A 23,707-nucleotide genomic window follows, 5' to 3' on the forward strand; every position below is an offset into this window, starting at 1 on the left:
AAAATTTACTCTTAAATGGGAGCTATTGAGACCCACATAGAGGAGTAAGCAGCATAAGCACTCTCTAGATGGCTTCCCTGCCGTCTGTTTCAGAGCTCGCGTTCCTGCTTCACTTGGCAAATATTTGCTGGAGGCCTGCTGGGCACCAGGCACTGTTTTAGGCCCTGGAGATATACCAGCGAACGCAGCAGATGAGGGTTCTGATCTTGTGGTTTTACGGTCTAGCCAGGGACACCGATGAAGAATAGACATAATTAATTCCAGTGGGTGCTACAAGGCGACAAGGACCATGGGGCAAAACAGCCGGTGAAGGGAGTTCAGGAATCTGGGGGTGGATACGGTGGTCCTTCCTGAGACTGGGACCATGTGAGCAAAGATTGGAAGGGGTGAGAGATTTGACCATGTGGTTACCTCTGGAAGAACACTGAAGGCAGAGATAACAGCCAGTGCAAAGGCCCTGGGGCAGGAGTGTGCCTGCATATGCAAGGGACAGCAAGGGGGCCTGCGTGGCTGGGCTGAGTGACAGGGACAATGACAGGACGTGGGGCCTTGAGAGAGCAGATGGAGGGGCTTGCAGGCCAACATTGAGACGGCAGTTTTTATTTATGCTCCTTTTCAAGGAATCAAATGTTACACATTATTTTGTGTGTTTGAAAAATTCACGTAAAGAGGTCAATATTGACCGCACCTTTCCTCAGCTTACCTTTTTTTCACTCAAGATTCCATCTTTGAGACTCATCCCTGCAGATGTGGTCCGTTCATTTCCCCTCTGTGGTTTGTGTGGAAGCCCAGTTTTCTTTGCTGAGGGCCTGCTGGATTGTCTTTTTTTTTTTTGAAATTCGACATTTCTTTTGCAGCCCTCCTGCACTCATGGGGGGAGTCCTCTAGGGCAGAACTATCTAACTGGGGTGTGACCCAGTAGGAGGTTGCGAAATGATTGGGGTGAGTGGGGACCCGCATTTTAAAAACAGATGGAACAGGACAGGATATCAGAGTAGGAAATAACCTAGTTAGAGTATAAGAGACGTGCCAGGAATGTGAATATCCTTTTTGAATCCGGGTGTATGTGTTGTGGTCCTAGGGGTGGCAGGCGGCATCTGAAAGCCAGCATTCGTGCCCTGTGCCGAGCAGGGGACCACGGATGGAGTCCTCAGGGCTGTGCTCAGCTCAGATGCTCCTCCTGGTTAGGACACGCCCCCACCGCTCCCCGGGTGATGACCCACCTGCAAACCACCATGTCCAAGTCCGTTTCCCCACATCTCCGTCGGCAGTTGATTTTCTCAGGTGACTTAATTTGTGTCCCTCTTTTGGGAACTAGTTTGTTTTAATTTGCGGTTAAATCTTTTTGTAAAAAATTGTGGTAAGAGTCACTTACCATAAAACTCTCTGTTTAAACCATTTAAAAGGGTACACATAGTGGCATTTAGTACCTTGACAATGATGTGCAACCATTACCGTTACTTATTACAGTTCTAGAACAGGGGTCGGCAAACTTTTCGGTCATAGTTTCATTTATAAAATTTTTTAAAAGATATTCACATAATGGGTGATTATGTAAAAATATATTTATGGCTCTCGAATAATTTTTAAATTGTTGTGAGGGACAGGATTGGCTCTTCCAGGGGTCGGCAAACTTTTGAGACAGAACGTACCCAAAGAGCCGCGCGTGGCTCGCGAGCCGCAGTTTGCCGACCCCTGTTCTAGAGTATATTCATCACCCCAAAAGGAAGCCCTGTCCCCGTTAATCAGTCATTCTCCATTCTTCCCTGGCCACCGCCAGCCTGCGTTCTGTCTCTATGGATTTGCCTGTTCTGGATACCTCTCGTAAACAGAGTCCCACACTAGGTGTCCTCCCGTATCTGGCTTATGTCACCCAGTGTAATGTCTTCCAGGTTCGTCTGTGCTGTAGCCGGTGTCAGCACTTCATTCCTTTTTAAGGCTGAATAATATTCCATTGGGTGTATAGACCACATTTGGACTCATCCATTCATCCATCAACGGCCATGTGGGTGGCCTCCAACTTTTGGCCACTGTGAATAATGAATGCTGCAGTGCTGCAGTGAATACAGGCATGCTTTTCTTCCTTTCCTTTTGTTTTAAAACGAGCTCCAAGTCAAGTCGTTGTTTCAATCTAGCTGTGGAGGGTGCAGCTCAGTGGCCCATGTGGGAATCGAACCAGCAACCCTGGTGTTATAAGCACTGCACTCTGCGCTCTACCTACCTGAGCCGACCGGCCGTCCCTGTAGGTGCTTTTCTAACAGGTGTGATGGAAACGTTCCATGTCCTGATGTTGGTGGGGTTGTATACATTTGATAAAACTACACTTGCAGTGGATGGATGTTACGGACCTTGAAAACATCATGCTCAGTGAAAGACGCTCTCCGTGGCCTTTTATATCCCTGCTTGCTTTTGAGAAAGAGCGTATTACGGACACATTTGAAGACTCGGATGATGCTGTGTGTCTGAGAAGCAAGTCCTTGGAGACAGAAAGTAGATGAGTGGCTGCCAGGGGCTGGAGGCAGACGAGTGGCTGCTACTGTAATGAAAATATTCTGGAAGTGGATAATGGTGATGGTTGCACAACCATCTGTACACTTTAAGTGGATGAATTGTATGATGTATGAATCATATCTCAATTAAACTGTCAGAAATGTCAGCATCGTGTCTTCAAGGTACATCCATAACATTTATCCTTTTTAAGCGTGCAGTTTGATGAGTTTTGTCAGATGTTTACAGCTCACCTGCATGGCAACCGAAATCAAGATACGAGCCATTTTAATCACCCCCACTGGTTTCCTGATGCCCTTGTGCAGGCAGTGCCCGCTCTCCGCCCCCAGCCCCTGGCAACCACTGATCGGGTGTCGGTCCCTACGATTTTCCTCTTTCCAGAATGTTGTCCAGATGAAATCATATCGTGTGTAGTTGTTGTCTCTGGCTTTTTTTCTACTTAACATTCGCTTTTGAGGCTCACCAGGTCGTGGCATTTACCAGTAGTTGGCTCCTTTTTATTACCGAGTAGTGTTCCATTTTGGGGTACGTGGCAGTTTATCTGTTGATGAGCATTCTTTTTAAAAACATGTTTTATTATTGGCGTGTTTGTTTAGGTAACACTCCTAAAGGCTTCCTTCCTGGCCTTTGCACAAGCTGTGTTCCCGGCCCAGAACTGCCTCCCCCCAATCTTCTTTTCCTGGAAAAGCCCAGCTCACAAGGCCCCCATGTTAGGCAGCCCCTGACTGTTCAGGAATGGGTTGGGTAAGAGGGAGTGGTGTCCACGAGGGATCGCCTTGTGCCTCTCTCTCAGTCTTTGTGTTCTGGGCCGTGATCTTTGACCTTGGGGGAGGCAGCAGGGATTGAATCTTTGACCTTGGGGGAGGGGGCTGGGATGGAATCAGCTACTTAGGCAAAAGGCTGCGATCTTGGCCAGCGTACTGTTATCTAATCAGCTGCCTGGTCCAGATGCTTCTTGTTCTTGTGCGACAGAAAGAAAGCTGTCCTGCAAATCAGGAGCAGTACAAAGTCCGGCCCTCACCTGAGGTGGGCGTGGGGCAGCCACAGGGCAGGAGGGTCGTTCGCTTCATGCCAGGTGACTGTTCACGTCGGCCCGGATGCCCTGGGTTCTGCCAGGCCCTGCTCTAAGCACTGTACCTCTGTGAGCTTGTTGGAGCCTCACGCCAGCCCTGTGAGGTGGATGCTATCATTACACCCGTTTTATGGATGAGAAAACTGAGGTGCAGAGAGGATCAGTGACTTGTCCATTGTCAGTCACCCAGCCGGAAGGCAGTGCTGGGCCACCAAGTGTTCCCAGTGGATGAGAGCCCATGGAATGGGTTGAACCCCAGAGCCCCCAGTTCCATTCTGTTGGAGAGAGAGAGAGAGAGAGAGAGAGAGAGAGAGAGACAGAGAGAGAGAGAGAGACAGAGAGAGACATGAGACATGAGGCTTTATCTGGTGACTCACTAGTTTGCCCGATTTATCCCCAAAGCAAGGTGATCGGGCCAGAGGGTGAGGACGGGTTTCTGGGATTCCAGAGGCATCTCCAGCCCCAGATGCCTTTGCCAAGAAACAGGGCCAGGGGAGGGAAGCCGGAACTGGAAACTTTTTTTTTTTTTAAACCATTTTATTGAGGTGTGATTGACATTCAAAAAGCTGCACGTATGTAATGTATAAACTCGATGAGTTTGGGGAGAAGCGAACACCTGTGACCCCATTGCCGCAGTCTAGGCGTGAACACATCCTGCACCTCCAGCTTTCTCCCTCTGATTAATGAGTGCTGTCACTGTTACTGTTTCAGCTGTGCAAGGTGAGTGAGTCCTAGCGAGCTCCCGCGCACCGTGGGGGCCCTTGGTTGACAATACTCAAATTTATCTGCTGAGAGGGTAGAGCTTACGAGTTCTTACCACACACACAGAAAGAAGGAAGCTGGGACCCGTGTCACCCTTCCTCCTGGCGGAGCGTGCTAGCGGGCGGACCCCTGCTCACTAGCTCTGTGTGTGTCTTTGCTGTGGGTGAGGGGATGGCAGAAAGGCCATGCTCTGTCACTCTTCCCTGTGGGCCTGTCTTTGTTCTGTCGGGTTAGAATTTGAGGGTTCCCTTCCTGGGTGACTGCCCCCCTCCTGCCAGCAGCCTCCAGGCCGAGGTCTGAATTCCACTCACCAAGCCTGTGCCGAGCGGGCCCGGGGAGGTCTCCTCTGGTGTTAGATTCGTGGTGGGGCCTCGAGAGCCACCCGGCTTCTCCGGGCTTCATTGTCCCCACCTGTAACACATGGAGGTTCCCCACCTCCGGGAGATGATGTCGGCTTGGCATAGGGGTGGCCCGTGGTCCAGCTGTGGCCTGAAGATGTGCAATTTGGCTCCTGGGTGTGTTTTATTTTTAAAAATAAACTGTTTATATATTGAAACAATGGGGAGATTCCATAGAAAGATTTGGATTTCTGGCAGCTCATGAAACATGGGAGGATCTGGAAAAACTGAGACCTCAGGATCTCAGGGGCCTGGAGGGGGGTAGCAGCTGTTGCCTTTGGTTTGGGGGTGACTCACCACGCCCCTCCACCCCAGTGCTTATCCCAGTTGTCCTCGTGGTTCCCAGATGTCTTGTTTGTGTTAGGACTGAGCTGTGGACCGGCTGTCCCCTCCCACAGCGGGCATACAGGGACCACCACTTCTGTTCCTCACCCACTTCTCCCAGACACCCCACGGACGGGCCCGCTAGCCCTTGCACTCCAGGGCTGGGGGCTGGAAGGGTTAGATACCTACTTTCCCTCCCTGCCTTCACCTGGGAGAGGAGCATCAGGGGTGGCCTCGCTGCCCCTGTCTTGTGGCCTTTGCTTCACACTGCAGGGGTCAGCAGTCACCTGTCACGGTGGACCCAGGCCCCCGGCTTCCCCTCCGCACACTGAGAAACAGGACCCTTTTGGCCAGAGGTCGGGGGTGGGGGGCTGGGAATACTGGGAGTACAGCCTGCAGGGGGCCTCTCATTCACTCATGTCTTCACGAAAAGTGACGAGGAAACAGACAAGCAAATAATACTTATAGTGGCTCTCTCTCAGGGTCGTGGTGCTGGTCAGGGAGGAGATAAAGTAGTGAAGAGTCTAGAACGACGCCTGGCATGCGGGCACACTGGGCAACGCTCGTTTAGTTGTTTTGTTCCTATTTGTTTATTACTTTATTTGCTTACCTGTTGGATCCTCGGGTCATAAAAATAATCCTTGTGCCTCCCACAGCTGGTAGGAAGATGTGTTTATCAACAGGTAGTCATTAACATCTGAAGGCAATCTTTGGTCTCCTGATATTTCCAAGAGAACCCTAAACACCCAAATTTTAAATTAAATCTCTCCTAGTTTTTTATTTTTGGCAACGAATTCAACTTTTCTTCATTGAAATGCCATGTAGGTCAAATGAGTCGCAGCTGAGACTGGACTCACTAGCCCGTTGTACAGATGGGAAAACTGAGGGACCGATTTGCCCGAATGGCCCTGGGGTCCGGCTGCCTCCAAACCTGCTTTTCCCCAGAGTCTGCCAGTTGGGGACGTGGGGCCAGGCCTGACTGGCCAGCTCCAGCCTTCTGCCTCCTTCAGAGCCTCTGCCCATTGGTTCTGGCTGTTTGGGGAGAGTGGGCGTGGCTGTCCTTGTCCTGAAAGGCCATGTTCAAAAGACGTTGGAGGGTGATGCAAGTGCCCAGATGCCCAGCTTTGGGACATTGGTGTCTATCTGATGGGCTGGTCACTCCACTGGGCCTGGCTCTGAGAGGATGTGAGCCTGGTTGGGGCCAGTGATATGCCTGGGCCAGGGGGTGGATGGATTGGGTGGCACTGGAGGGACCTCCCTGTGACACTGGGGCAGGCAACTGCGGAGCTGAGGAGCAAAGCAGGAATTAGAGGCCACTGTGTTTGACAGATGGACTCACCAAGTGGGCTTCTGGTCTGTTTCCTTTGGCCCGTTAAGAAAATCAAGTTTTGCCAAGCTTTATACATCAGGAGATTTCATATAGGTTTCTGTATCTCCGGCTTTTCATGGAACACTGCTCTTGTTCTTATCTCCTGCTCGCCCCTCACAGGCTGTGCTGTAACCACACTAGCCTCCTTGCTGCTCCCAAGCTCCCTATGTCAGCATCACCCTGCCTTAGGGCCTTTGCACTGGCCGTTGCTCCGAGGAATTACCCCCACCAAATCCATGTGCCCCCCTCACCCCCTTAATGCCTTTAGTTTTTATGTTGGTTTGCTTCTTTGTTTTTATTTACAGTTCATCTACCCAATCACTCTGTTTACAATTAGTCCTCTTTCTGTCCTTGCTTTGTTTGCGAGACACTCTTGCCATGTGCACCCGTTTTGCCCTAATTGTTTAGTCCCTGCCTTTCCCCTGGTAGAACAAAAGGCCCACAGAGTTGGGGACTTGGGTCTGTGTGTTCACTGTCCTATCCCCAGCTCTCAGAAGAGTGCCTGGCAGGTAGTGGGTGCTCAGTAAATATTTGTTGAATGAATGAGTGAATGAATGAATGATACGTTTGGCCACACGGTGCCATGATGCAGTGGCTGTTTCCTTTAGATGGGGCGTGCGTGGGGCTTCTGTTTGCCAGGGTCCCCTGATCAGGCTGTTGTTATTAAACCACATTAAAAAATAACAGCATGAATAGACTGCCTATTAACTCGAATGATGTAAACCCCCTCCCCCCTGTGCTGTGGGGCTTGGTGGTGCAGGCTGGCTCTGGGCAGCTGCCTGGAGCCCCGTGGTGGGCAGGCGGGCGGGCGTGGGGGCCCCGGTCACCCTCTTCCTCACGGCGTGTTTCTCTCACCCCCTAGAATGTGCGCATCGACCCCAGTAGCCTGTCCTTCAGCATGTGGAAGGAGATTCCTGTCCCTTTCTACCTGTCTGTCTACTTCTTTAACGTCATGAACTCCAGAGAGATCCTTCAGGGCAAGAAGCCACAGGTGCAGGAGCGCGGGCCCTACGTGTACCGGTAAGGACGGAGGTGCAGAGGTGGCCCTGGGAGGGCCGGGGTCTCAGAGCAGATGAGGCGGCAGGGGGGAGGGGGCTGCCGTGCTGAGCCCAGAAGCAGGCCATGTGCAGAGGGGGGGTGATGGTGCCAGAGAAGTTCTGTATGGAGCAGCGAGGCAGCTGTGATGTGGGGGAGCAGGAGGGGGTTTAGGGACACACACACACGCACACACACAGGGCTGGTGTCCAGGCAAGCAGGGACCTACTCCCCACCCCTTGCAGAGTCCCACAGCTCTTCCCTAGTCACTCATTCATTCAGCACATTGACTGAACACCTACTATGTGCTGATCACGGTGCTAGGCATGGGGAAACAGCAGGGAGTAACACAGACAAGGGTCCCTGCCTCTCTGAGCTGACTTCTGGGGAGGGAAGGAGACAGATAATTAATAAGGAAATGGATGTAGCCTATGATGACAGGTGGTGAGTATTAAGTGCTGTAAAAATCCAGCAGGGTCCGGGGACACACTGCACGTGGACACGTGCAGCGTGTCCTTGGTGTGTTGGTCTGGCCAAGGCCTCCTGGGAGGCCTTTTGTGCAAGGGAGTGAGCCATGGAGAAAGGTGTCCCTGGCAGCAGGAACAGCAAGTGCAAAGGCCCTGAGGCCCGACAGAGTGTGGTGTGTGTGAGGAGCAGCAGGGCGGCCAGCATGGTTGGCTGGAATGGGCTGGGGGAGAGGGTAGAAGATGAGTTCAGAGGTGGGCCCCATTGTGTGGGGTTTGGGGTCGAGGGCAGGACCCCGGAGGGCAGAGAGCAGAGCAAGAGAGGCACATGACGGAGGCTGCGGTAGCCATGGAGGCTGGAGGAGCAGTTTTTCCGTTGAGTTGGTATTTTCTGGTGCTTGTTGTGTGCCAGGCATTGGGACACAATGGTGAAGAGGCAGATGCTGTCTGTCTCCTGAGAACATGAGACCAAACCAAATGTAAGTGGACTTATAAACCAGTGCTGAGCAGGAGAGGGAAGGCTGCTCCTGGAGGAGGGCGCTGCGTGTGCAAAGGCCCTGAGGTAGGCAGGAGCGTGGAACATGTGAGGGCAGGGAGCGTGGTAGGTGGGCCTGGCGGGCCACGCCGACTGAGGTCAGTGTTGGGCCTGACAGCAGGGGGACCCACTGGAGCGTTTTAAAGAGGGAAACCACCTCGTCTGGGATGGAGGATGGGAGAGCTGGCCCGGAAGGGATGTGCCACTTGTACCTTTGCCCCCGACCCGGCCTTGTACCTGGCTATGGCTTCAGAGATGTGGCTTCCTGCCCTGAGCCTCGATTTGCCCATCTGCAAACTGTTGTGACAACACAACAGCTCCTTGGTCAGGTTATCAGAACACTTGCACGAGATAAGGATACATTCCAAGTAATTAAGATGGTGCCCCTGGGACGGGGTGACTGACTGTTGTAAGTGGGTTATGCCTTTTTGTTCTACTCTATCTCATGGAGTTTCCATGACAACTCCCTGCCCCCACATTATCATTCCCAGAGGTGAACTGGCTTCCCTGGATCATCGAGGTGGGAGGTGGAGGCTGGACAGGACCCTGGGCCTAGCTGCTTGCCCTGCCTGAGCCTTGGACTTTTCTGTGGCCGGCCAAGCTGGGGGTTCCCCCTTTGAGGGGTGGTCGACCCCACCCTGGCTTTCCTGGGGATAGCATGGGCAGAGAGTGTTCTGGCTGTTTGAAACGCACACTGGGGTGAACCTGGGGCAAAAACTTAACAACGTGCCTGAGGTTTGGGGGTCAGAAACTCAGAGTCAGCGACATGCATTCACTCACCCATTCATTCATTCATCCATTCATTCATTCAACAAATGTCTATTGAGCACCTACTGAGTGTCTGTGACTATTCTAGGCACAGGGGACCCAGAAGTGGACAAAATGGACAAAAACACTATTGGGGTGCCTGCAGTCAAGTTGGTAGGATTGGTTAAAGATGAATAAGTAAAGTCATATGTTAGTATCAAAGGGGGTACCTAGGGGTGTGGAGGGCATTTCTACTTCACGTCTACAGATGACCAGGGTGGGCTCTCTGAGGAGGCGACGTAAGCAGAGACCTGATGGAGGCAGCTTGGCCAAATGGAGGGGGCGTGTTGGGATTTGGGGTGCTCCGGGGGGTGGCCAGGCTTGGCTGTGGCGCTGTCAGGGTGGAGACGCGCACAGTCATCCAAGGCCCCCCCCTTGGAGGCTGGTGTCGGCTCCGCTTCTGGGCAGGCACTGCCACCCTGCGTGGCTGGCACCCGCTGACCCCCGGCCCCTCCCTGCAGGGAGTTCAGGCACAAGGGCAACATCACCTTCAACGACAACGACACGGTGTCCTTCCAAGAGTACCGCAGCTTCAAGTTCCAGCCTGACAAGTCCAACGGCTCCGAGGGCGACTACATCGTCATGCCCAACATCCTGGTGCTGGTGAGGCTGCCCCGCCCCCGCCGTGCCCCTCACTCCGCCCATGCTCCCCGTACCCACCTTCCACAGGGCGGTCCCTTGTGGGGGGCAGCCTGTGCTCACGGGGCCCAGGCACGTCCCCCGGTCTCTGGGGTAGGGGTACTGGCCAAAGTCACTGTCTTTTCCCTTTTCGGCATCCAAATCTGGAATTCCCAAAAGGAGGTACTAATGGGGGGCTGAGTCAGCACCCCCGGGCCATGTCATTGTCTGCGTCATTTGGGGGGGAGGGTGTGAGCATGGCCTCCGTTCTGTGCAGGTGAGAGTCATTGCAGTCGCTGGGTTGACTGGCTGCTTCCCGTGTGTATTGGGGTCTCCAAGGCCACCCCCAGGGTTGCTGATTGGCCAGGAGGATTCACAGGACTTAGCATAGCATCCTGCTCACGGCTGTGACTCGGTAGAGTGAGAGGACACAACACAGAACAAGACCCACAAAGGGACAGGCACAGCGGGCGGAGACCGGGCCCCAATTCCAGAGCCCTCTCCCCGGGGAGTTACATAGGACACACTTTACTCCCCAGCAACAAGTTGTGACAACATGTGTGGCATATATGACAACACATGTAAAGTGTCGTGTATAAGGGAAGCCCACCAGAGATTCAGCACCCAGGGTTTTTATTGGGGGCTGGTCACCTAGGCACCCTCTCCCTGGCCCCCAAATCCCAGAGTCCCCAAAGGCCAGCAGGTGGTCAGCATAAGCCATACTTTGTACACACAGTCCAGGTGCAGTGAGCCCCTCTTATCAGGGAGGCAGGGTACCCTCCCAAACTCATGTCCTCTGATGCCAGCCAGGGGCCAGCCTTTCTGGGAGGGCAGCCGCAGGCCTGCCATGGTGACTTCCTCCTGCTGACACTCCATGTTAGAACAGTGTTCTTAGGGCTTGCCACGTGTATTCTACCTTGTTCACTTGTCAGCAATCCTACGGGGTAGGTTCAGTTATTTTCGCCCTTTCTAGAGGAGGAAAACTGACAGGGAGGTCAACTGACTTACCCAAGGTCACTCAGCTATTAAGTAGCAGATGAGGGTTTTGAACTCACAAAGGGTGGGTCAGGAGTTTACCCCCTGTCACACTCAGCCCTCCATTGGATGGTCGAGGACTATCGGGCATTCGCTCTGGGCCTGGCGCTGGACCGGGCTGTGGATCAGGGGTGAACTCACTTGGTGAGTCCATTGGATGGACAAAACCGAAGAAGCGCAAGGAAACGCATGCAGCCCGAAGCCTTGAAGCCATGTCCCTCAGAGTTAGACACGCGCCCTTTGGCCGTGAAGTCACTGTTCCCACATATCAGATCGACAAACCCTCCTAGCTCTTGGACTACACAAAAACCGGCAGTGGGCTCGTGCTGGGGCTGGCCCACGCACGGGCCGCAGTCTGCTGACCGCAGCCTGTAGATTATTTCTGGAAGAATAGCCAAGAACCCAGAGCAGCGGGTTGCTTTGGGGGAGGAGAATGGGAAGGGGAAGATCAAGGATTGGAGATCGTCTTCTGTTTTATTTTATATCTTTTGTGAATTTTAAGAACTGTGTTTATTACCTTTAAAAAATTATTACTGTTAAGGAGACCCTGGTGAGTTCCCATGGAACCAACCCTCTGTAGCCCACGTTTTAGGAAATGCTGGCCGTGTTCGCTTTCCTACAGGCAGAGATCGCTTTTGGATGAGGTACCTTTAAAAAAATAAACCAAGTGCCAGACAGTATCTCCAGGGGAAAGCAAAAATTAGAAAATAATTGTGTTTTAAGCACCTAGATACTGGGTAAAGCAGACATTTGGGGCTCTCCGTGTTTGGGAGAGAGATGATAAGGGGATGGAGTAGTCTCCATTAAGTGTCTTTTGGTTACATGGTGACAGTGAAAGGTGCTCCAAACTTGCATAAGCAAAATTGATTGGGGATTGATGGGCTCATGTTGCTGGAGGGGCAGGGGTGGGGCTAGTTTCAGGTGTCGCTTCATACAGGGTGCAGACCGCCTTGCTCAGAGCTGCGTTCCTTTTATGCTCCGGCAGATCTGCGCCCCTTGGGGCTACAGCCCTGCACACCCCAGGTTCAAGGCCAGTGGTGAGACCTCCCCTCTCTCCCCCACAGCCCCAGTGGACCATCAGCGTGTGGCTTGTTAGCTCTGATTGGGCCACATACACATTTCCAAACCAATCACTGTGGCTGGAAAGGAGGAAGGTGTCTGATTGGCCAGGCCTGAACCATGGGGCTGGGGGTAGACTTAACGTAGTCTGAATCCAAGAGTCACGTGGTCCTGTTACCAGAAGATCAGGGAATCGTTCCGGATGCCCCAGACACCCCATGTGTCCACTGCAGGGGCCCTCCTCGACTCGGACATTTCCCTAGATGGGTTCTTTGCCTTGCGGCCTAGCTTCATGTCCAGGGGGGAATGGAGTAGCTACATCCAGCCTCTAACCCATGCTGTCCCCTTGTTCTTCAGGGTGCAGCAGTGATGATGGAGAATAAACCCATGCCCTTGAAGGTGTTTATGACCTTGGCATTCAGCACCCTTGGCGAACGTGCCTTCATGAACCGCACGGTGGGCGAGATCATGTGGGGCTATGAGGACCCCCTCGTGCACATCATCAATAAGTACCTCCCAAACATGTTCCCCGTAAAGGGCAAGTTCGGGCTATTTGCCGGGGTAAGTGTGGCCCACTGAGAAGTTCACGGCATGTGTCTTGTTCTTCACGGACACATCCTGGAAACCCGTTGCCCGCTTGCTTTGGCGTTGGCGGGGGGCACTGGGGACTGTGGGCGTACATGGCAGAAACCCTAACTCACACTGGGTTACGTAAAATAGAGAATCTATTGGCTCATTTAACCGCAAACGCTAAGGATGGATTCAGGTGCAGCTTGATCCAGGCTCAAATGACGTGACTGGGGTTGAACTTAGACAACAGCAGAGGGGGGTAGGCTGCTGGGGAGGCCGATCACAAACGTCGGCGATAGCACTGCTCCGAGCTGCCTGATTTTTCTTAATCTTGACCCCTGGTAACCTGGTAGGTTTACCATCCTTAGGGCATGGTTTCCATACTCAAGACTACCACATGGTCCAAGATAGCTGCTGGAGCACCAGCTCTCACATCCACATTCCAGGCAGCACAGCAGGAAGGAAGAAGTGATGGGGGTTGGGAGACAGGTAGGGAAGTTGAGGCCAAAACAGCACGTCCCAGCTGTCTCCTCCTTCAGGACGGAGAAACCAATTCTACTTACTCCTCAGTGGCCTCATCTTAGTCATGCAGCCACACCTAGCTGTAAGGGGAGCTGGGAAATGTAGTCTTTTCGCTGGTGAGTGGATGCCCTGAGTGAGGTTTGGGTTTTGTTGTGAAGGAGAGAAAGGAGAATGGACTTTGGGTAATAACTAGCAGTTCTTGATACACTTAGTCTATTATAATTATTATTTAAGTGTCCCTTTGGGTGACCATTTATTCATTATCACAATAATAATAAAAATAAGGACTAGCAGTTTGAGTTCTTACTATGTCCCAGGCACTGAGCTTAGCAGTTTTCACACAGTGACTATTTTAATAGTCCCAACGCCTCTTTGTAGTGGCTCCTATTAGCCTTTCTTCACAATGGCTGAAGTATGGGCTCAGGAGGCTCTGAATGGACAGGTGACATGACACACAGGTATTAGGAGGCCAGAGTGGGGCTTGGAACTGGGCTGTGCTCTGAAGCCTGTTCGCTGAACCAGCTGGTGATCGATTTAGCTATTCGGCCAGGAAACAACCCTTATTGCATTCCTAACGCGTGCTACACCTTGTATTATATGGCCTCAGAGGTAAAGCAGTGCTTCTATTGGGTTGTTGGGAAAGTCATGATGTGTTTTTTTCTATGTTTTTCATTGCAAAAATGCGTCATGACTTTCCCGACAATCTAATAGATTTACTCAGCAGTCACCACTTCTCTGTACGCTTTGAGTGTCTTTGCTCTGAGTTACAGACCTAATTCTAGGGAATACCCTCAGAGTGCCACAGCCTGGGGCTTACTATCCAGAAGGTGCTCGACGCGCATTGGGTTGGTCCCGTATCCGTCAGGATAGCAAGCAGCCCAGAATCTCAGGGGCTTCACACAGCGAAGGTTTGTTTCTTGCTCCGGTCCAGTGTGGGTAATAACCAGGGAGCCCTCGGCTCCTTGTGGTCACTCAGGGACCCAGCCGAGGGAGGCTCTAGCCGGACACACACACTCGCGTGGTCACGACAGCTGTGTGTGGCAGGAAGCACGGTGAAATGTGCGTGCACCGACCGGCTCTTAAAACTTCCACTGGAAGTGACATGCCGCTTCTGCTGCTTTTTCATTGACCGAAGAGGCCACATGGCCATGGTGGATTTTAAGTGTGTAATTCGGGGGGGTGGAGGGGGAACCCTACCAGTCACTGGGAGGAGAAAACCAGACTCTTCTAGAGTCAGGGGGGAAAGGTGGACACTTCCTAGGAGGGACGCTGTCGTCAGGAGCGTGCCCCCGCTAGGAAGCCCCCAAGCCTTCCTCCTTTTGGTCCCCAGGCGCTAGGGATGCAGGAACCGTCTGTAACTAAGCGGGCGGGCTTGGGGGTTGGCCCCTGGTTCCAGCCCCCACCCCGTCCTGAGGCTTAAAGATGCTATTCTCTGCCGTGTCCGCAGCTCAACAACTCCGATTCCGGGGTCTTTACTGTGTTCACGGGGATCAAAAACTTCAGCCGGATCCACCTCGTGGACAAGTGGAACGGGCTCAGCAAGGTGAGAGCAGGACCTTCTTCCTCGTAAAGCTCGGAGGGCGGTCCCACCTGTGAGGGACAGCGCATTAAGGGTCGGGATTTTACCTGTCTGTGGGTAAGGCTCAGCGAGCTCTTGGTTCTGGATGGATGGGTGGGTGTGGAACAGAAACCCGACTTATTTAGCTCCTACTGTATACTAAGATCTGAGTTCTTTCTTTCTTGTGGTTCTTTTTTTTTGTTTGTTTTAATTAGCCTTTTTTTTTTTCAATTGGGGAGCTGTGTTTTTCCAGGACGCATCAGCTCCAAGTCAAGTAGTTGTTTTAATCTAGTTGTGGAGGGCACAGCTCAATGGCCCATGTGGGAATCGAACTGGCAACCTTGGTGTTATGAGCACTGCGCTCTCACCACCTGAGCTAACCGGCCATCCCTTTCCTGTGGTTCTTAAGCCACAAAAACATTTCAAAACTGTTATACTGATGATATAACCATCCAGTGCATCAAAATATGGTGTTGAGTAAGAAGAAAACATTACATTAGAAACACAGGAAGGCATTCACATTAAAAACCAACAACAATGAAACAATGGAGACAGATCTAAAGTGCACTTTATCCCCTCTTCACATGCCAGCTGCCCCACACCCCGAACTACAGAGAAAACCCACAGCTCTTAATATCGAGTATATTCTTCCTGTCCGTTTTACGCATTTGCACGCCTGAAAGTACACAGACAAACACAGTAGGCTCTTTCTTCTGTGAACAGAGTGAAATTAGACCGTGTGCATTATTTTCCACCTTGCTTTTTTCACTGGAGTGGCCTTTCCTCATTATGCAGGAAAATGATTTTGCGCTGGTGCTGTTCACATCTGCCAAACGCTCGCCCTGGTCACTGGGGCACAGACCTGCGGGGCTGGGGACAGAGGCTGCCCCCGCATCGGGGCCCAGAGCAGCCCGAGCACCATTTGTAACCAGTAGGAACCATTCTTAACGGAGACAATTAAAATTCTCTTCGGCTTGTTCTTTCAGTATAAGAAATACATGTGATTACGAACGTTCTGATAGCACAGAGAGGCAGAAAGGGAGAAGTCTGTTTTTTCCTGTCCGGGTCTCACTTCCCAAAGACAGCTACAGCTTTGAGATTCCTCGGTGGTCACCGTTATGGTTTTAGCTGGGTCTAGGAAGTGTCTGGTGACTTCCTCTCTGAGACATGAGGATGTCAGCGTCCCACCTCCCACCCCACCCACTCATTGAGTTCCTTGCAGATGTGGGTGATAGGCCCATTTTGCAGATGAAGTAACTGAGTCCCCAGCACAGCTGCGCATTTGACGATCCATAGTTAGGGAGCAGGGAGGTGCAGTGAGCACTCTCTCTGGCTGTCTACACAGCCTCCCCCCCCCCCCCCCCCCCCGGTGCCAGGCTGTCTCTCTGAGGGAACTGTCTCCTGTCCACAAACAGTGTTGGGAATTGAGTGGTGACATCTACCCCAGGACACACGGCCTGTGAAGTCGCAGCTCCAGTCAGGTGTGCGGTGCCCGAGAGCATTCCCTGTCCTGAGCGGCTTTGTCTCAATGTCCCCCACAGGTCAACTTCTGGCATTCAGATCAGTGCAACATGATTAACGGAACTTCTGGGCAGATGTGGCCGCCATTTATGACTCCCGAGTCCTCGCTGGAATTCTACAGCCCTGAGGCCTGCCGGTAATTGCTCTGACGGGGGGCACTCTGGCCTGGGCTTGGAGGTCAGCCTCATGGATGCTCATGGCCCAGATAGGTGGCTTTTGGCTGCAACCCGGAGAGCCAAACTCCAGCTGCTGATGCTTTTGCAAGGCCCAGGGAGAGGCCGCTGGCAGTTGTTGAGCATTGGTAGCAGTGGTGGTGGGCAGGAAGTGCTCAAGGTCTCAGGGGGCTGTGAAGTAAGACAAGCGATGGGCAGCCAGTGGCGTCTGTCTGTCTGGCTGCCCTGTTTTCCTTCCGGATGCTAAGACACACGGACGCCTCTCCCGTGCCCCTTCAATCTTTGGGGTTGCAGCCTTGGAGGTCTGCCTGGGGCTGAACAATCCCAGTGGCCCCAGAGGAGGGCAAGACCAGACAGGATCCTGGAGCCCCTTCTGGGCACTGCCCTGTCCCCTGCACCGTGCAGGCCACTCCTTCACTTGGGGACTCACTGATGTGAACTTTGAGTCCTCTGCCTTCCCAGCAAACCTTTACGGAGCCCAGGGACATGGCCGTGACGAGATGGGCTAAGTCCCTGTTCCCCAGGAGCTTCTGACTTGGCAGGGGGACTTGGGCAGACGTACCTGCAGGGGGGTGTCAGAGGGCGGAAGAGCTATTGCTCTGCGTGTGTTCACTTATTAAAATCAGACATTGCAACCTAGAGAAAAATGGTGAGAAATGTGTAAATAGCTCCCCGTACTCCTGTCCCTCAATTTTAGCAGTTGTTTTTCCCTCTGCCCCATCTAGTCTGTCATTACCCTCCCTTCTCTGTCGTGGTGGGTTTTTCCTCGGCCGTTTAAGAGTCAGTTGGACGCCCACAAGCTTCAGCCGGTGTTTTCTAAAAACAAGGACGTTTTCTTCCATGACCACGTTTCCGTCCGAGTGAGGAAATTCAGCATCGACAGAGTCCCACCATGTAGGCCGGTGGTGTCCAGTAAAAACATAGCACAAGTCCCACTCGCAATTTCAAATTCTCTAGTGGCCGCGTTAAAAAAAACAAAGGGACGAGAAATAAGCATGATTAATGTTAATGATATGTTTTGTTTGACCCAGTATACCCCAAATATTATCATTTTCGTGTGTAAACGATGCAAACAAAACATTACCGGAGCAATGTTTTACATTTTTTTGTGGTACCAAGCCGTAGAAACCTGGATGTTTTACATTTTTGTGATACCAAGCCGTAGGAACCTGGAATGCACTTTGCACTGACGGTGTGCATCCATGTGTGGCCTCGCGCCACGTCAGGGGCTGTAGAGCCACTGTGATGAGTGGCTCCGGGCACAGTGGGCAGCGTAGTTCATGTCCACGGTCCACGTGCAGATTCGCATGTGCCCTTGAGAACTACAGAAGAGTGAACGGACGGAGAGCAATGGGAATGGGGTGTGGGGCGTGTTGGTGCCCCCTGAGGAGGGGACAGCTGAACCTGAGTGAAAAACTGAAGTCTGATGTGTAAGGATTCCTGGGCAGAACATTCCGTGCGGAGGGAGTGGCAGGTATAAAGGCCCAGGAGCAGGAGGAGCATATCGGAGGAATAGCAGGGGGCCGAGGGCTGCAGTCAAGGGCAGGCAGGGAATGGACCTCACAGGAGCTTGTGGGCCGCGGTGAGGACATTCGATCTTATTACAGATTAGCCTGGAAGCCATTGCAGTGTTAAGTGGGGATGTGGGGGACGTGTTATAGTGTCTTCTTGCTTTAAAGCCCCATGACGGCAGCTGGGACCCGGGAGGGGTCAGTGCAGGCGGGGGGAAGTGGGCTGCGCTCAGCAGGACCTGATTGCAGCCACCATGTCCTGTGTCATCGTCCACCTTGTCTGTCCCCCGCAGGTCCATGAAGCTTATATACCAGGAAGCAGGCACGTTTCAAGGCATCCCCACCTTTCGCTTCAAGGCTCCCGACACGTTGTTTGCCAGCGGGTCCGTATACCCGCCCAACGAGGGCTTCTGCCCGTGCCTGAAGTCCGGAATTCAGAACGTCAGCACCTGCAGGTTTAGTGCGTGTCATCCCTGTGGGAGGGCGGGAGGGTCGGGCTTGATTATGGGCTTATCTGCCCCATGCCTCATCTCTGGCCTCTGCACTCTCGATAATCCCATTAGGCCGGAGATAACGAGGCAGCAGCAAGATAATGTGAAGAAAAAACAAAAAAACGTGCTGTGTGCATAAGTTGCTGCCGTAATGAATTCCCTTCAACTTAGTGGCATAGCACGAAAATGATGACCGTCAACAACTCTGTGGTTCAGAATTCCGGCATCACGTCTTTCTGTTCCTCCTCCTGTGGCCGCCTCTCCCTGACTCTCTTCCACTTCCCCCTTCCAGCGTAAGCACCCCGCAGAGTGTGTTAGGCTCACCCGGGTAGCCTCGACCACGCTCCCCGCTTTAGGGTCAGCTGACGGGCACCCTAGTTCCCCTCGGCCGCGTAACCTCCCATAGTCACGGCCTCTGGGGATTAGGATGTGGAGGGTGGTGTGATTCTGCTGCTCACACCGTGACTTGTCGCTTGAGAAGGAGGCTTTGTGGGAAGGGCCCTGCCCCCATCTGGGAGGAAAGGAAGCCAGCAGCAGCCCTCTCGTCCTGTGAGACCCCCTTTGGCGGCATGCGATTGCCGGGTTGGGTGTGACCCTTGCGCTGGCACCATATTTTCTGGCATTGGCAGTGTTTTTTCAGTGCCAGTTCCCAAAACGCCCCCGCCTCAGCTGCTCAATTTGGGCACTTGGATGTCAGCTCCGTTCCCTTCTCCTCACCCTCATCCAGTGTGTCATCAAGCTAAGCCTGCTCTGCCTCCAAATTAAACCACCAGTCCTTCCCCTTCCTCCCCACACCCACCCCCATGGTCCAGGCCACCAGCACCTCCTGCCACTGGTCCACACCTCCCCAGCGGGCCCTCCTGTCACATTGTTGCTGCCCTACATACGATTCCTTCCCCAGACTGTCCAGCGCAGTCACCACTGGCCCCGTGTGGCTGTTTGCATTGAAATTGGCTTGAATGAAATCAAATGAAAAAGGCCGTTCCTTAGTCACACTGGCCCCATTTCAAACGATCACCAGCCATGCGTGCCTAATGACTACTGTAGGGGATGGACAGCACAGAAAGAGAACACGTCTGCCATCGTAGGGAGCTCTGCTGGGCCCTGTCTCAGAGAGCAGCCCCAAGGACCTTTTAGAAATGTGGGTGGCTGCCCAGTTTTTTTTGTTTTGTTTTTTTAAAGATTTTAATTGAGGAATTGGGGGCGGGAAACAGACAAGTTGCTGTCTTTTTGTTCTTCACTCTAGTTGTGAGGATGTTGTTTCACTGGCCTATGTTGGTATTATCATTGCTCTGTTCCCGGGTGAGGCAGGTCAGTCGCTGGCCATTGGATGGCCGCTCACGGCGGCTCACAGCAGCTCACACTGGCTGCGGCCACTCACGGTAGCTCACGGCAGCCCACTGCAGCCTACGCCATCGCCGGCGACTCACAGCAGCCCAGCTCCGGGTCGAGCTGTTGTTCACCATCTTAGCTGTAGAGGGTGCAGCGTCACTGGCCCTCATGTGGGATCTGAACCAGGGCCCTGCTGCTCAGAGCTGGCATCCCAAGCCAGCTCCTAACCAACGTGCCACTTGGCTGGCCCATGCCCAGTTCTGCTTCAAACGCTGACCCCTCCCTGTGCACACACAGCGAAGCCCTTGCTGTGGCCTTGGTGCCCTGTAGCTGCCGGCCTCTGCCGGCCTCTTGAACGTCATCTCTCCCCGTACTTCCCCCACCAGCTAGTCCTCAGACCTTCACTGCCTCATCTTAGCACATTGGCCAAAAAAAACTTCAAAAGTGTGAGGGAGTTTAAAAATATTTATGCACGTAGTGTCTTTTTTTATTATTACATTAAAATAAACATATATACAAAGAGGTGGCCCAAATGACACATGCGGTTTTAAATTCCAGAAAGTGAACACACCCATGTTGTCAGCACCCTGAATAAGAAACAGAATAGGATCAGCCCCAGATGTCCCCGTGTCCCCTTCCTTGCCACTGGCCTGACTTCCGGCGCCGCACAGCATTGCCTGCCTTTGGTCTTTCTGCAAACGGAATCAGAAAGTGTGTGTTCCATTCTTCTGGTTTTCTGGCCTCTTTCGCCCCTTAACCCATCGGTGAGCCCCACCCTCACTGTATTGGCTACCCTCTTCTTGGCTGTCTGATGTTCCTTCCTGGGAACACACCTCAGTTTCCTTACCCCTCCTACTGCTCGTGGGCATCTGAGTTTCTGGGTGTTTGAACATTATCCTGGTGCTGCTAGGCACATTCTCGTACACGTCCTATGGCGTACCTGCATTTCTGTGGCATTTAACCTGAAGATAAGAAATGCCCGCATATTTCCTTTTCCGGGCCTTGAGAATCTCGTGGACCCAAAGGACTCTCTCTCCTCCAACCTCCGTGTTGTATGACGGCCTCAGACTTGCCCAGTAGAAACCCTTAATTATGACCCGTGATAATCCTGGGCAATTAGGTCTGGTCAGATGTGCCATAAAGCTATAAATTAATTAGCACTAATTACCTGGGCGGGTTCCTCTCAGTCTGTTTGGAAATAAACTAGAAAGAAAACACGCGCATGCATGCGTGCTATTAAAAAACCCAGTGGGCTTAAGGTCGGGAGCTGGGCAGGTGATCACAGATTGGCCCAGCCCACTTGGGTTTCTCCCTGTCCTCGGAGACGTGGCCAAGGGGCTTGTTTGAGATTTGCCACCGTCAAGGGCCTGGCTTGGTGACTGCCTCCCATACCGAGGGCCTCAGAGTTCCGCCTCCTCTGAAAATGGGGTCCTTGTGTTTGCTCTGATGGTCTCCTTTCACGGTGGACATGGGAGCATGGGAAGCGGAGTTTTCCAAATTGTGGAGCATTGTCCCTTGGGGCACTCAAGAGGACTTCAGAGGGGCAAGCAGGCAGCTTTGAACAACCTTGACTTCACAAGGCGAAAGAGGGCTTCTGTTTTCTGTTCTCTTTCTGTCCTTCTGTCTGCCTCCAGGAGACAGTCTCTGTGGGTGCTAAGAGGGTTTGGACACCTTTCCACCTCTCACCTATCTCTCTTTTTAACAGAGAAAGAGCGGGTCTCAGGGTCAAAGCCTTGTGTCGGTAACAGTGTCCTGTTAGAATGCATAACGTTCATTGGCTTCCATTGCATTTATTCCTGTATTTTTTAATTGTGGCAAGTCTTTGCCAGTTATGACTCAGATATAAAGCCTCCCCACCCCACCCCCCGCCCCTTAAAATATAGCTATTTAAGTAAAGCCGTGGCAGTTGGTTCAAAGAAGCACATTGTATAACGGTGTGGGAAGGTAATCGGATGTGGCAAAATGCAAGAGGCACTAGGATGAATGAATTCATGCTGAGAAACTTTAAGGCCATGAATGGAGAAGGACTCTGGGAAGCATGAAGTCAGACAACGATCAATTGCCAGCTTTTATTTCAAACTGGTGCTTGGCTTTGCGAAGGAAAGCAGAAAGAACGCAGACACTTGAGGTTGCCAGGCACGCACGAACACCTGTCTGGCAGCCGATGAGCTGTTGGTTTTCGGGAAGGAGACCTTGTGAATTTCATCTGTTTTCTCATTCTTTTTTCTTACTGAGGTGACGTTCACGTAACAGAACATTAACCCAGCGTACAGTTCAGTGACCCATTCACGATGTTGTGCGGCCACTGCCTCTGTCTAGTCCCAGCACATTGTCACCTCCCGGAAAGGAGACCTCAGGCCCATTAGCAGTCACTCCCCTCCCCCCCTCCCCCCTTGCCACCAACAGTCTGCGATCTAGCTGTGATTTGCCTCTTCTGGGTCCTGGTGAGATTTTTGAGAGGCTGATTCTCTTTCCTCATTAACTCATTGTCCACCAGGCCTGTTGTACGTTGTCCTCAGCACTCTAGAATGAGCTGGCGTTTGCGTTGCTTGGTCAGTTAATGGAGAGGTTTGACCTCACGTTTCTGGGTGTGAATTTCTCACTCAGAGCTGGGGCTCCCATCAGTCCCTGTTCATGTTCACGCGTGCTGGCATCCACCCTGCAGACCGGCTGCTGGGAGACAAGCAAAGCAGGTGTGCCTTCTCTTCTCCTGTGGACGTTAGGGAGACCTGCCCACAGGTGTACACACCTGAGCCTCTCTGATGGTCGCCGTGCTGCCTGCAGAGGACAGCCCAGGCCGCTTGGCTTGACGATCAAGAAGCCCCTCCACCCGCCCAAGTTCAAATCTGGCCTCGACTTACCTGTCTGTCCTCAGCTCCCATGATTCCCCTCCACACACACGCTGCCTGCTCCCTTTGCCCTTCCCCACCTCCTGCATCTGTTCCGCCATCCCTTCCACCTGGGATGCCGGGCCCTGACCTCGGCCTGGTGTCTGGTAGCCATCTTCCTTTCCTTCCTCCGACCTGTCCCGCCAGAATCGGCAGCTCCAGCGTTACCGTTCCTCTGGTACAGAGCTGGTCCCTCGCTGGCTGCCCGTGCCGGTGCCTCTTGGGTGCTTGGTAAACATTTTCAGACTGAAACGAAGGAGGGCTCTCTGTCTAGTTATTGTTGTTTGCATCTTGTCATCTGCACGGGGTGCTCGGCAGGCAGTGGCTGCGTTTCGTCGTCTGTGCATCCCTGCGCCTGGCTCGGGGCCTGGCATGAAGCCTCTGGACGTGCCAAGGCGGTCTCCTTGCCTGACGGGGGCCCCCTCTCTGCCCTCTGCCTTCTAGGTGCACCCTTGTTTCTCTCCCATCCTCACTTCTACAACGCCGACCCCACCCTGGCAGCGGCAGTGCTTGGCCTCCACCCCAACGAAACAGAACATTCCTTGTTCCTGGACATCCACCCGGTAAGCCCCTGCTTGTCAGACCGTAGGGATTGCTGCACGCTTGACCCCCTCTGCTCCCCCAGGCACCGAGCTGTTGTGGGGAGTGATGGGAAGCCTGGCTTTCTTAGGCATTGATAGCTTCTAGACTCTCAAGCCACCGAAGGTCCCTACTTTGTCCTTTGACTCCATAGTTCAAGGACTTTTTTAATCTCTTTATAAGGGAATTATCTCTATAAAAGGACCATGAGACAGTAAATTAATTAGGAATTATCAGCCTGCAGATTAGCCAGAGGCAGCCTCTGGCTGTGCCAACATATAATACCATAAAGATCTTTTGGTATCAACGAATATCTCGCAGATAAATTGGGTTCTGGGAATTTGTCCCGTGTGACAGTCTGTGTGACCATCAGGGACCAGGAGGGTATCAGACCCGCACAGTGGCCCTCCCAGGGGTGTGTCCTTTGCTGGTTGCCTCTTCTCTGTAAAATGTGCCCATGTGGTGTTTACCATTGATTCAAAAATTCTGTGGGGGTCTGTCTCCTGAGTGGACACCCGTCTCCCCCAACAGGCTTTTTCGAAGCTCTTCTGTCTGCTCGATGCTGTTTTTCTTTGT

General features: G+C 52.7%; 1 protein-coding gene across 1 annotated transcript in view; it reads left to right on the forward strand.

Moving 5' to 3' along the window:
- Nucleotides 1-933: 933 nt before the first annotated feature.
- The window catches only part of SCARB1 (scavenger receptor class B member 1), a 41,480-nt gene continuing 18,706 nt past the window's right edge, over nucleotides 934-23,707 (forward strand). The window contains exons 1-8 of the mRNA XM_019648880.1: nucleotides 934-942; nucleotides 7,296-7,453; nucleotides 9,736-9,877; nucleotides 12,344-12,547; nucleotides 14,526-14,621; nucleotides 16,178-16,293; nucleotides 18,135-18,301; nucleotides 22,997-23,115. Of these exons, the coding sequence (XP_019504425.1) occupies nucleotides 934-942; nucleotides 7,296-7,453; nucleotides 9,736-9,877; nucleotides 12,344-12,547; nucleotides 14,526-14,621; nucleotides 16,178-16,293; nucleotides 18,135-18,301; nucleotides 22,997-23,115 (1,011 nt within the window). The remainder of the gene's footprint in view (nucleotides 943-7,295; nucleotides 7,454-9,735; nucleotides 9,878-12,343; nucleotides 12,548-14,525; nucleotides 14,622-16,177; nucleotides 16,294-18,134; nucleotides 18,302-22,996; nucleotides 23,116-23,707) is intronic.

Source organism: Hipposideros armiger, unplaced genomic scaffold (genome assembly GCF_001890085.2).
Source record: "Hipposideros armiger isolate ML-2016 unplaced genomic scaffold, ASM189008v1 scaffold_128, whole genome shotgun sequence".
Taxonomy (NCBI): domain Eukaryota; kingdom Metazoa; phylum Chordata; class Mammalia; order Chiroptera; family Hipposideridae; genus Hipposideros; species Hipposideros armiger.